General features: G+C 35.0%; 1 protein-coding gene across 12 annotated transcripts in view; it reads left to right on the forward strand.

Annotated features, from left to right (window-relative positions):
- ATAD2B (ATPase family, AAA domain containing 2B) overlaps window positions 1–12061 on the forward strand; it is a 115753-nt gene that overhangs the window by 65047 nt on the left and 38645 nt on the right. For 11 of the 12 annotated variants that reach the window (XR_002830017.1, XR_002830016.1, XM_023756454.1 and 8 more), the window contains 2 exons: window positions 1223–1409; window positions 10193–10378. Coding sequence is in view for 10 of the 12 variants with exons in the window: in XM_023756454.1 (XP_023612222.1) it covers window positions 1223–1409; window positions 10193–10378 (373 nt within the window). In the remaining 2 variants the exon portion in view is untranslated. The remainder of the gene's footprint in view (window positions 1–1222; window positions 1410–10192; window positions 10379–12061) is intronic. The other variant, XM_023756458.1, reaches the window with a different exon arrangement.

A 12061-nucleotide genomic window follows, 5' to 3' on the forward strand; every position in this document is an offset into this window, starting at 1 on the left:
TGTTTTTTCCAGATAATGTGGTGAATAAGCTTTAAATCTCCCTCTCTCAAATTCTTTTGGGATTTTGATTTGAATTTTTAAATGTATAAAATAAAATACATACATATATATATATGTATTGACGTCTTTATAAAATCAGACTCATGATGTATTCTATATCATTTCATACTTTTCTTATAATATTGTTTGTTTTGCCATTTGTGTTTTGCAGTTGTAAATAGGATCTCATTTCTTTTTTTATATTGGTTCTTGATGGTATTTAGGAAATCTTTTGCCTTTCTGTTTCCATCTTTTGTCTTATTACTTTGCTGGTAGATTCTGACAATTATTATGATGATTCTCTTGGATTTTCTAGTACATAATCATCCTTTTCAAGTAACAGTGTTTTCTCTATTTCTTCCCATTGATTCTGTTTATTTGCTTATTGCATTGCTTAGAATTTACTTCATTACCTATAGTAATTGTATTTGAATTTGTTTTATTTATTTGAATTTCATTAATATATTTTCGTAAACCTACCTTCTCTAGTGTAGGGCTTTTGATGTCATATTTGAGGGTATTAGCCTAGAAACAAAATTAGCTGCCATGAAAAAGTCCTACCCTCCTCCCCCCATTTTAAAAATTGTGGTTAAAATACATACAATTTAACATTTTAACCATTTAAAAAAAAGTCCTATATTTTGGATAATCTTCAGATGTACCTCCTTATTGAAATGGGATTCTTTTTTTTTATTAAATCTTTATTGTTCAGATTACATTTGTTCCTCTTCCCCCCCCCCCCCATAACTCCCCTCCTCCCAGTTCCCGCCCCACCCTCCGCCCTCACTCCCCACCCACTGTCCTCATCCATAGGTGCACGATTTTTGTCCAGTCTCTTCCCGCATCTCCCACTCCCCTGAAATGGGATTCTTAACATTTGACCATGGATCGATGATAACTAAATCACACATAGTGTCTGAAACATTTTCCAAGTTAATATATTTTTACTTTTTTTAGAAGTGGTTTTTATACTTTTACCTCTTGGTTATTATGGTCAGAGAGATCAACATTTTAAAACTAATTAATGAAAAATGATTCACTTTACTTAAAAAATAAGAAAGATAGGGAAGTTCTATTAATGTGGAGTTATATTCTTTTAATGTAAATATATTGCCTAATATTTCATATTGATTTTCAGAGTGTATGGTTTCAAAATAATTATTATGTCTTACATGTATTGCAGGTCACCATATCATCAGCCAACCTCTTATAGGCCAAGATTATTGCTGTCTGGAGAACGAGGCTCAGGTCAAACTTCTCACCTTGCTCCAGCGCTTTTGCACACTCTAGAAAAATTCTCTGTGCACAGACTAGATCTCCCAGCACTTTATTCAGTTAGTGCCAAAACACCTGAAGAATCATGTGCACAGGTAGGTTTGTGCCATGTCAGAGCAGTTGCAACTTCCTTGGTAGTGTTAATAGATACATTTTTTCAAAGAACAATAATATGAATATTAACTTTTTGTTGCTTATTTGTTAACATAATATTAAGGTAGAGAATCCTTTTGATGTGTAACATTTTTCAAAGTGAGTTTGTTGTTTTTACAATGATACTTCATTTCTGAAATTTTAATATTCTGTTTCTTGTATTAAAGTTTAATGAAATGGTGAAGAAAGGGAGTTTCTTTTGCCTTTTTCTGACCCTCTTTTCAAAGCTATGGTTTCAGAGCCTTTCTAGACTTATCTCTGTATTTATAGGAAGGGAAATGATACCCAATTTGAGATGCCAAGACTTAACATTTATCTAGAAACGTGATATTTGATTTTCAACTACTTTATATTTGCTAAGTTGTGAAACAAAGTTCTAGTGAGACTGCTTATATTTCTTGAGGTTCTAACATATAACTATGAATTTATTATAAGTGTGCCATGTTATAACTAGAGGTTAGGGGAATAAGTTTTTTTAGCCAAGGGATCATGTCTTCACCATTTCTGTATCTCTGACACAGTGCAGCTTAGGAAGTGCTCATTGAACGTTTGAATAATCTATACTAATAAAAGGGTAATATGCTAATTAGACCGGGAGACCTTCCGGGAGACCTTCTGGACAAAGCCATGGTGGTGGGGCCGGGGCAGAGGCAGTTAGGGGTGATCAGGCCAGGAGGGGGGGGGGGCCGTTGGGGGTGATCAGGCCGGCAAGGGGGGCAGTTGGGGGCAAGAAGGCCTGCAGGCAGAGTGGTTAGGGACGATCAGGCAGGCAGGCAGGCAGGCAGGTGAGCGGTTAGGAGCCAGCGGTCCCGGATTGCCAGAGGGATATCCAACTGCCGGTTTAGGCCCTATCCCCAGGATCGGGCCTAAACCGGCAGTTGGACATCCCCTAAGGGGTCCTGGATTGGAGAGGGTGCAGACTGGGTTGAGGCGGACACCCCCCCCCCCCCACCCCTGTGCATGAATTTGGTGCACCGGGCCTTTAGTAGAGTAATAAAGATGTAATAGAACTAATAGATGTAATAGAGTAGTAAAGAATTTGTACCCGTGTAGGGATAGATAAAGTAATAGAACAAAAGAGAGAATTCATTTATGCCTGTATAGTAATGAGAATTTAGTATCTGATGATGATGCTATTTAACATCAATAGATAGAATAGATGGATTATTTAATAAATGGTCTTAGAAAACTGGCTGGTTCAATAAGGGGAAAAGGAAAAAAACAAAACAAACTGGATTTCCTACCTTTTTCTGTAACCCAAAAACAAATTCTAGATTGTCAGTGGAACTGTTATGAGCATTCATAAGGTCATATATTTATTATCTTGGGTATGGGAAAATGATTTTTCAGCAATGAGCAAAATCCAGAAAACATAAAGATATGAACAAATTTGACTACACATGGCCAAAAATTTATTTAAATAAAATTAATAGACATAATCTGGTAGGTATATTTTTAACATGCATGTCAAGGACAAGTTTCCTAAACATAAAAAAAAAATGGTAATGTTAGTAAGAAGAAATATTAACAGCCTAATATAAAAATTGGCAAAATTGGAGCATGCCATTTATAGGGAGAAAAAAAAATAGAAAAAGCAACCAATAAAAATCTGAAAAGATTCTTAGCCTCACTTATGAGTGAAAAAATATGCAAGTTAAAGCAACGAGATACCATTTTAAAACAACTGTTAGGTTTGTAAATATAAAGAGCTTGATAACACCGAGCATTGGAGATGTGGGACACTCAGACATGGTTAGTAGAAATGTAAATTTATTGAATGATTTTGGAGTGTACTTTGGCACTGTCTTTTAAAATTTCAAGTACATATACCATTTGACCCAGGAAATTTACATTAAAGAATTTTCCGTAAAGGTATATTAGCTGTAAGTATTCACTGCTGAATGAACAAGGATATTCATGACAGCATTGTGTAAAATTGCCAAACAAAATAAGACCAAAAGAAACAAACGGCATGTTCTTTAATGGTGGACTGGCTAAAATAAGTTATGGTATATTCTCACATACAGAGGGATATGGTGAAGCCATTAACAAAGCTGAGGTAGTCTTACATAGGCTGATATAGAAAGATGAAGGAGATATTGGTGAAAAAAGCAGGTTTTAAATCAATTTAAGTATGATATTCTTTATGTAAAAAAAGCCTTAAAAATGCTATATCCATGCTTATATATAAATGGAGAGTTTATCTATGAATCCCCCCCCCCCCCCCAACAACAACAACCACCTGTTAATAATAATTGCTTTGGCATGGGGGAAGGAATTTGAAGGGTTGGGGAAATGGATAAATTTGGTCATTTTAGTTTATACTCTGCTGCATTGCTTGGAATATTATTTTTCTTTTTATATGTATATTTGACAGTATCAATCAAACAAGATAGAATCACATTGAAAGGAAAACATTTTCACACTGGCCGGTGTGTCTCAGTTGCTTGGAGTGTTGTCCTGTACACCAAAAGGTGGCGGGTTCAATTCCCAGTCAGGGTACATGCCCAGGTTGCGGATTTGATTCCCTGTGGGGGCGTGTACGGGAGGCAACGGATCAATGTTTCTCTCTCTATCCCTTCTTCTCTAAAAAAAAGGCACAAAGTTCCAGTTATAAAATAAATAGATCCAGACATGTAATGTACAACATAGGGAATATAGTCAACAATACTGTAAGCACACTGCACATTGACATATGGTTACTAGACTTAAAGTGGAGATCACTTCGTAAGATGTATAAATAAATGTTGAATCACTGTTTTGTACACCTGACACTAATACTGTATGTCAACTATATTTTAAGAAAAAATAGTATGTGCATTTAAAAAAAATCAATAAAAAAGAAAGAGGAACATTTTCAAAATGAGAGGGTAGTCTGCCTATTGTTGTTCCTTATGGCTAGTATGTGTACATATTTACATACATTTCTGGCTTAGTAAGGAAGTACTTAGGAAGCATTGTAGTAAACTATACATTGATATTACTGAGATCCTAGAACTATTTTTCCTGAATCCTAGTTGGCATCATTGGGCTAAATTTGAATTCTAACTGCATGCTCTTTGGTCTCTTTCACATTTCTTGGCTCTTACTACTTTTTTTTTTTTTTTTTTTTTTTTGTCATGTGAGTGGAGAGGATAAAGAGAAGTGTCACTTGGTAGTGGAAAACAACAAAAAGCCAGTATTTATTGTTTTGGTTGTATTACATTGCATCTAATACACCAAGACATCTCATCTCTGCTTTCACCTGTAGGCTCCTGGGTTAGAAGTAGAGCTTGTTCTTGAGTGACCATCAACTGGATGGTCCATTCTGCCAAGGAACTGAGTCAGAATTTTGTAGTCATGGTAGAAGCTCAGACTTCCTCTGAACACTGGCCAGAGACCAGATTAACTGTTCTGGTTAATCTCTATTTGTATCTTAAGTGCTTATCTAAAAATATTTTAAATTCATGAACATAATACTGTCCTTTAAAAAAATCTTCATTATGTGATGAAGCTGAGGAGCTTATTCTTAACTTGTAGAGATTGGCAAGCCTGAGTATAAGTTAGGTGTAAGTCTTTGTGAAGAGAGAGCATGAATCAGGTGCTGAAAGACTGGAAAGATGAAAAAACCCTTCTTTCTATACTTCTGTCCTATTTTTCCTTTTTTTTCTTCTCTTTTGCCTTGCTTCTCTTGGGAGCTAGTTCTCCTGTAGGCAAGATTATCTCTAAATAAATGTGGAACATAAGGGTTCAGTCTGTGGCTAATCATTATTCTGTGCTCTTTTCCCCAGCCTCTAAGATACTTAATATAAAATTGGTTATTAAAGCTCGGCTGGTGTGCCTCAACAGTTGAGCATCAACCCAGGAACCAAGTGGTCCCCAGTTAGGGCACATGCCTGAGTTTTGGGCTTGATCCCCAGTAGAGGGTGTGCAGAAGGCAGCCAATTGATGATGTTCCTCTTTCATTGATGTTTCTATCTCTCCTCTCCCTTTCTCTCTCTCTCTGAAAATCAGTAAAAACATAAAAAAAATAAAATTGGTTACTAAATACTGTAACATGAACATGAAAGGTAATTGTCAAGGAAAGAAGTTCTAAATCACCTTTAAAGGACTGTATTTATCCTATTCTATGTAATAAAAAGTTAATATCCAAATTGACTGAAATTTTCTGGGCATGGTTATCAAATTTTCTGATTCCCTGGCTCCACACCCATAGATTCTGATTCATTAAATTTGGGGTGAGCCCTAGGAATCTGCACTTTAAATATCCCAGGTTTTACTATTCTAGGTCATCAGTAGATCCCACTTTGGGATGTAATACTTTTGCTGATCACTGGATACTAGTTAGACATTTATTACTGAAACAATTGCCAGAGATCATGAAGTGGAAGTGTGTGTGTATGTGTGTACATGTTAACTGAGTAATTCATAGGCTGTAGAAGGAGAATGGAAAACCTTGGTGTAGCCTGGAAGGTTTATAGTTGTTTCATTAAGTTCACGATTGATTATTGAATTCTACAATAAGGCCGGAGATGCTAGTATCTGTAGTAAAAGACTTACCTGTATTAACACTCTTAAAAACAACAATAACAACTATGATTTCCCTTTTCTGACATCTTCAAATGTATTTTGTTGCCTTTTGTATTATTTCTATTGTTGATTTAGGCAAAGAGTGATTGAGTGTGCTGTATTTTATCTTTTTCATTAATACAGAAGCATGGTTGAATTGATACATTTGTATATGGTCTGTCAGTTTGAGTCCTATACGATGTTGCATATCGTTTTAAATGGTTAATAAGGTCTTTTTTTAGGTGAAAACTTTAGTATTTTTCTTTCCTCAGAAAGAAAATGTACCTGGAAATGCTCAGAGGAAATTTTTTTGATTAAGTAGCATTAAGGAACTAATATACTTACCTATGTGTTTACTTTGGATTCTCGTGTGTTTGTGTATAAGGGTTTCTGGATTTTTCCTAGCAGTCTGTGTATACTTTGGATACTCTTGTGTTTGTGTTTATGGCTTTCTGTTTTTGAATTGTAAACAAATTAAATCATACCGGTCCATCGTCTACCACATTTACAAAAATTCTTGAAGTTTTTAGGCAAAGAAAATACCAGAAAGAAATTTGGGCGATTTAATTTTCATAACAAGTTGATTTGTATTATAACTATTTGTATTATAACTATTATTCAGAAATCCTAGTATAGTTATGTTTTATAACAAGCTGATTTTTGTATGCTTGGAGAGAAACTGGGTACTTTATTTCTTCATTCCTGAATCTTCATATCCAAAACAGTGCCTTCTTTTCACAGAGGTGCTCAATAAATCTTAGGTAAATAGAATATAAATGGAGTAAAATGATATATATGAAGTACAAATATCAGCAACATAGATATCTATTTTAATATTTTGTGATAACATGGTATAAGGCATTAAATTTATTTTAATAGTGCTTTTAAATTTTTATAAAAATTGAGATATTTTAGCTCCCAAGACTTTTCTTTTACTTACGTTGTATGAATTTAGCACATTCATAATACTGTAAATGTGATCAAAACAAATTCTGGAAGTTTATTGATGACAAAAAGTTGTTTTCCTCTCTTATACAGCTCCTTTTAGGAAAGTGAAAGCTGTACTGGCTTGCTTTCTGCTTCATATATATTTGTTTTTAAATTATTCTAGCTTTCACATTCTGAGGGAAATAGCAAGGGCTGTATATTTTTTTTATGTATTTATTATATTTTTATTGATTTCAGAGAGAAAGGGAGAGGAAGAGAGAGATAGAAACATCAATGATGAGAGAGAATTATTGATCGGCTGCTTCCTGCACCCCCCACACGGGATCCAGCCCACAATCCGGGCATGTGCCCTGACCTGAAATTGACCCATGATCTCCTCGTTCATAGGTCAATGCTCAACCACTGAGCCATGCCGGCTGGGCTGTCTATTCGTAATTTTAAAAATATAGTACATTTTTGTGCCCTGAACATTTTAATTTGGCAGCTAAAGTACTGACTTGAAAATCTAGCTTTTGAGATGATAAGGACTATAGATGCAGTTTGTATTATTAGTGTTTCCTTACATGGGTACTTCTAACTTCAGTGGCCTGATTTTTGCCTTTCATATCTTTAATATTCAGAGGGAGTAGTTTGTGATTTTTTTTAAAATAAAGAAACAAAACTGTGTTATATAAGGGACCATGCTATCTGGGGGCAAGAAGAGGCCAGAAGGAAATGGAGTATATTGTTTAAAGAATCAAAACGAACAGTTCCCATACACTGATGTTTGTTCATTTTATTTGTGCAAGAGTGCTGGTCATGTCAGAGGTGTTTTGAAACGGTTGGTTCAGTAATTTGGCCTACTGTCTTTTTTTCTCTATAACAGTTTTTCTGTTTTCTACTACACCTTGCACATCCACCAATCCAAGACACCCTGTAGGTGAGTATTTTTCTAGTTATCAAATGGCATCACTTATTCCCAAGACAGTTGCCACTTCACTAAAACTAGGCTTAATTTTCTACTTGGAATTATCTGGTTAATTGGTTTCACAGAATGTATCTTATTCCACAACTTTAAAAGCTACCAGCAAATTGCTGAAGAGCTGTTTTTACATTATAGAAAAGTCACAATAGGATTATCCTTTTTTTCTGAAATTTTAAATACTATTCTCAGAGTCTGTACTCTTTAAATTTTCATTATGAAAACTGGAGAATTAGAACAGATTCAGTATATATTTAAAGAAAATATGAAAGTTTGTTTTAATACTCTGAGATACAATGGAGCAAAGAATTTAAAAGAAAACTTGTTTTAGTAGTGCTGTTCAATTTTTCTAGAAATTAAAGATGTTTTTCCTCTAAAGGCTTAGGAGAAAAAATTTTGAAAAACCCTCAACTCTGTTAGTGTTGGTGATGCTTATATATATCTAGTTCAGCCCTGCAAATAAGTTTAAAACACTACAGTACAGCATTATTTAACTCCTGGCTCTGTAAAGTTTTTATTATCCCTTAACCTTGAGTTGCTTTGCCCATACTCTTTAACATTTGTTAGCAGTTAGGTGTTCTCAACACATCTGCCAAGAAAACCTAACCTACAGGTACTAGAATGAAAGGCCAAATTTCATTTTTTAAAAACACGTTAGTTTCTCACCTCCCTGCGCACGTGGTACTTGCACAACTGACTTAGGTAGCTACTTTGATGAGGTTTCTCAGTAAGCTGTATAGCTTGTTAGTCTTTTTCATATACTTTTTCTCCCAGCTGACTCTCCCTAGTTACCAGCACAGAGTGGGAGTTGGAAAGTGACAAAAGGCATTGGTCACTGTCTTCACACATCATGCCTAATCTGGGTGGCATGTAATAATACTTTTTTAAATCAAATGCCTCACTTGCCTTTGTGCTGCTGTGTGGTTCCTTCATTTTGCCGATATTTATGCGTGTTTTTCTCTTATGAATTTTCTACAAGAACTTTGGAAAACAGTAATCCTTGGATTTTCAAGATCCAGGATAACAGGGTGCATGTTTGCAGAAAAGGTCAAAATTTGAGTCCTGAAGGAGTTGTACTGTACAACTGTTCTGGATTGGTGGATATGCAAATGTTAAAGGAAGGGAAGGAGCAAATGTTACTTTTGATGTGAGTGATCATAACATCTACATTTTATTTGAGCATCTTTCATCTGGTTTATTATTAAATTGGCAATATATTTTATACAGGAGGTTTAAACTGTATAAAATGTAATATTTGAAAAATTCATGCAACTGGTAGGCTTCCTCATTAAGAAAAATAATCCTTTTGATTCTTAGAAACGTTTCTATAATCCTAATCATTTTAAATATTAAATTCTTATTTCTGTATCTTGAACATTAAATAGGTTAATTGAAATGTGTGTTTTAAAATAAGGAAAAATAGAGAATTTTAGAAATAGAATTCTCTAAATTGAAGAAAGGTAGATTTTTGCACTTATTTCTACACTTGTTAAAAGTCTTAAAGAGATGTCATATTAACCTGTGAGAATTTATTGATGGGCTCTTGAGCTGTTGTTGACGTATATGTAAAGGGTTGTAGTTCTGCTTGGCAGCTTACTGATAGCCAACCTGTTCTTTATTGGTGTTTGTTGGCAGACTGAAGCTACAATAGGACTCTTTTTAATACCTGAGGAAACTTTATCTTGTATTTTCTGACAGAGTGTCTCAGAGTTTTGTGCTAATATATTTATTGCTTGCTTGAGATGCCAGGGTATTTTGTGACGATTTTGAATTGAAGATTGAATTAAGGTAATTTAGAGAGGTGAAGAGTGGTTCAGCAGTAGTACATTAATTTTAAGTCTAGGGTGGTACATTTTGTTTAAAATGTTTATTTCATATGTTTAGTGATTTTAGCCAATGTGCACAAACATGTAAACTATGTCTTCCTTTTTTTGTGCTTACTGATATCTCTGATGTAGGTGACATCCTTATCTCTTCATTTGCAGCATATTTTATAGATAAGTGGAACAGTTTGATACCTTTATATTATTAATATCTACTGAATAGGAATAATAAAATGGTGAAAAATACTTTAGGTGGGGCAAGGGTAGATAGAAGCTATATGGCTTGTGCATCATATTTTGTACAACTTAAATATTGTGAAAAGAATTACTGAAAAGAATTACTATAATAGGCCTGACACATTTTTTGTATTTGGGGTTTACTGGGTAGACCTTAGAATGATATCAGTTTGAATTTTTAATTCCTTTTTTTCTAATTCCTAATTAGATTTTTCGTGAAGCTCGAAGAACAGTACCTAGTATTGTTTACATGCCTCACATTGGTGATTGGTGGGAAGCTGTCAGTGAAACTGTGAGAGCAACTTTTCTGACTTTGCTACAAGATATACCATCATTTTCACCTATATTTCTGTTGTCTACCTCTGAAACCATGTACAGTGAACTTCCTGAAGAGGTAAGAACTGCTTGAATGTTGATCGTTAGTATATTGTTTTAAAATAGTTGACTTTGCCCTGGCTAGTGTGGCTCAGTTGGTTGGAGTGTTGTCCTGTGCACCAAGAAGGTGGCAGGTTTGATTTCTGGTTAGTGCACATACCCAGGTTGTGGATTGATCCTTAGTCTGGGCACATGCTGGAGGCAGACAATCGGTGTTTCTCTCTCACATCAGGGTTTCTTTATCTCTCTAATTACTATGAAATCAACTGTCAAGATTCATGCCTTAGTTGTACCACTTACTAGTTCTGTGACTTAAACAAGTTACCATCTAAGTTTGTTTCTTTTTTGGTATAGTAGTGATGTATTCCTCACTATTGTTGTGAAGATTGAGATAATTCATGCTTAGACCAGAACCCAACATGTATATATATAGCATCTACTAAAAAGACTTTAGCTGTATTGTCATCAATTCCATTATAATTATCCTTCTCATCTGTTAGATTATTTGTTGGGATTTGACCTTTCAGCTTTTTCATTGGCAGCATCATGCTAAGTTGAATATTATGATGATGATGTATATTTTTCAGATCCGATATTTAGCTTTTGAGTTCAAATTCAATTTATATTTAATATGTTAAAATCAAAGGTAAAAATCACAGTTTTAGAAAAAAGTAGTATATCAAGTCATGTGAATGAAATTGATTTTCAAAAAATTATTTTAATACCCAAGTATTTATGAATTGGTGATTGTTGAAACAAAATATTCTATATACATGTGGTGAAGTTCCTAGTCAGCAATAAATGAATAAACTGATACAGTTTAAAGTCTGGATGAACCTCAGTATATGATGCTAAGTGAGAGAAGCTGGACACAAAAGACTACTAGTTGAATGATATACACTTTGTAGAAGAGGCAACTCTCTAGTGACAGAAAGCAAATCTCTAGTTGTAGGTCTGGGAGTCTGAATGTGAGGGACTTGATTGCAAATGGGCATTAGGGAAGGTTTTGGAGGTGATGCAAATGTTCTAAAACTGACTTGTGATGGTTGTATAGCTGAATGTACTAAAAACCATTGAGCTTGAAAAAGGATTAATGAGAGACATTAGAAGGTATGCATAAGTATACCTGGGGAAGTCAGAGAAAGCGTCACCCAGAAAGCATCGGCTTGAGTGGAGAGTTAAAAACTGGTTTAGGAAAGAGTGAGTTGCATGTATAAAGACCAGTGTGAACCACGGTGAGAGATAGAATGATTTCTACAGGGAATTATACAAGACTTGTCTTCTTGCAGCATGATGTTTGAGGCTGAGAATGTCAGAAAATAAGTTAGGAGTAAATTGAAAGAAAAATAATTTAGCCTACTTATAAAATGATGGATTCTGAGATCGTTGTAATAACCTGGCAGGAATACCACAGGATTATTGTAGACTTACTTTTGGTATGTTTTATATTCGCAAAGTTCAACACAGTGTTGAAAAACGTTGAGAAGGGAGAATATTTAAAACTGAAAATAAATGATTTGCTATCTTTGAACAAAATTCTGGTACTTCTAGGGCAGTGGTCGGCAAACTGCAGCTCGGCAAACCGCGGCTCGCGAGCCACATGCGGCTCTTTGGCCCCTTCAGCTTGGCTCTTCCACAAAATACTGACTTCTGCGCATGGGCCATGAAGTTGCAATCGCACTGCAACGTGCGCACCCGCAGG

This window comes from Myotis lucifugus, unplaced genomic scaffold (genome assembly GCF_000147115.1).
Source record: "Myotis lucifugus unplaced genomic scaffold, Myoluc2.0 scaffold_94, whole genome shotgun sequence".
Lineage (NCBI taxonomy): Eukaryota > Metazoa > Chordata > Mammalia > Chiroptera > Vespertilionidae > Myotis > Myotis lucifugus.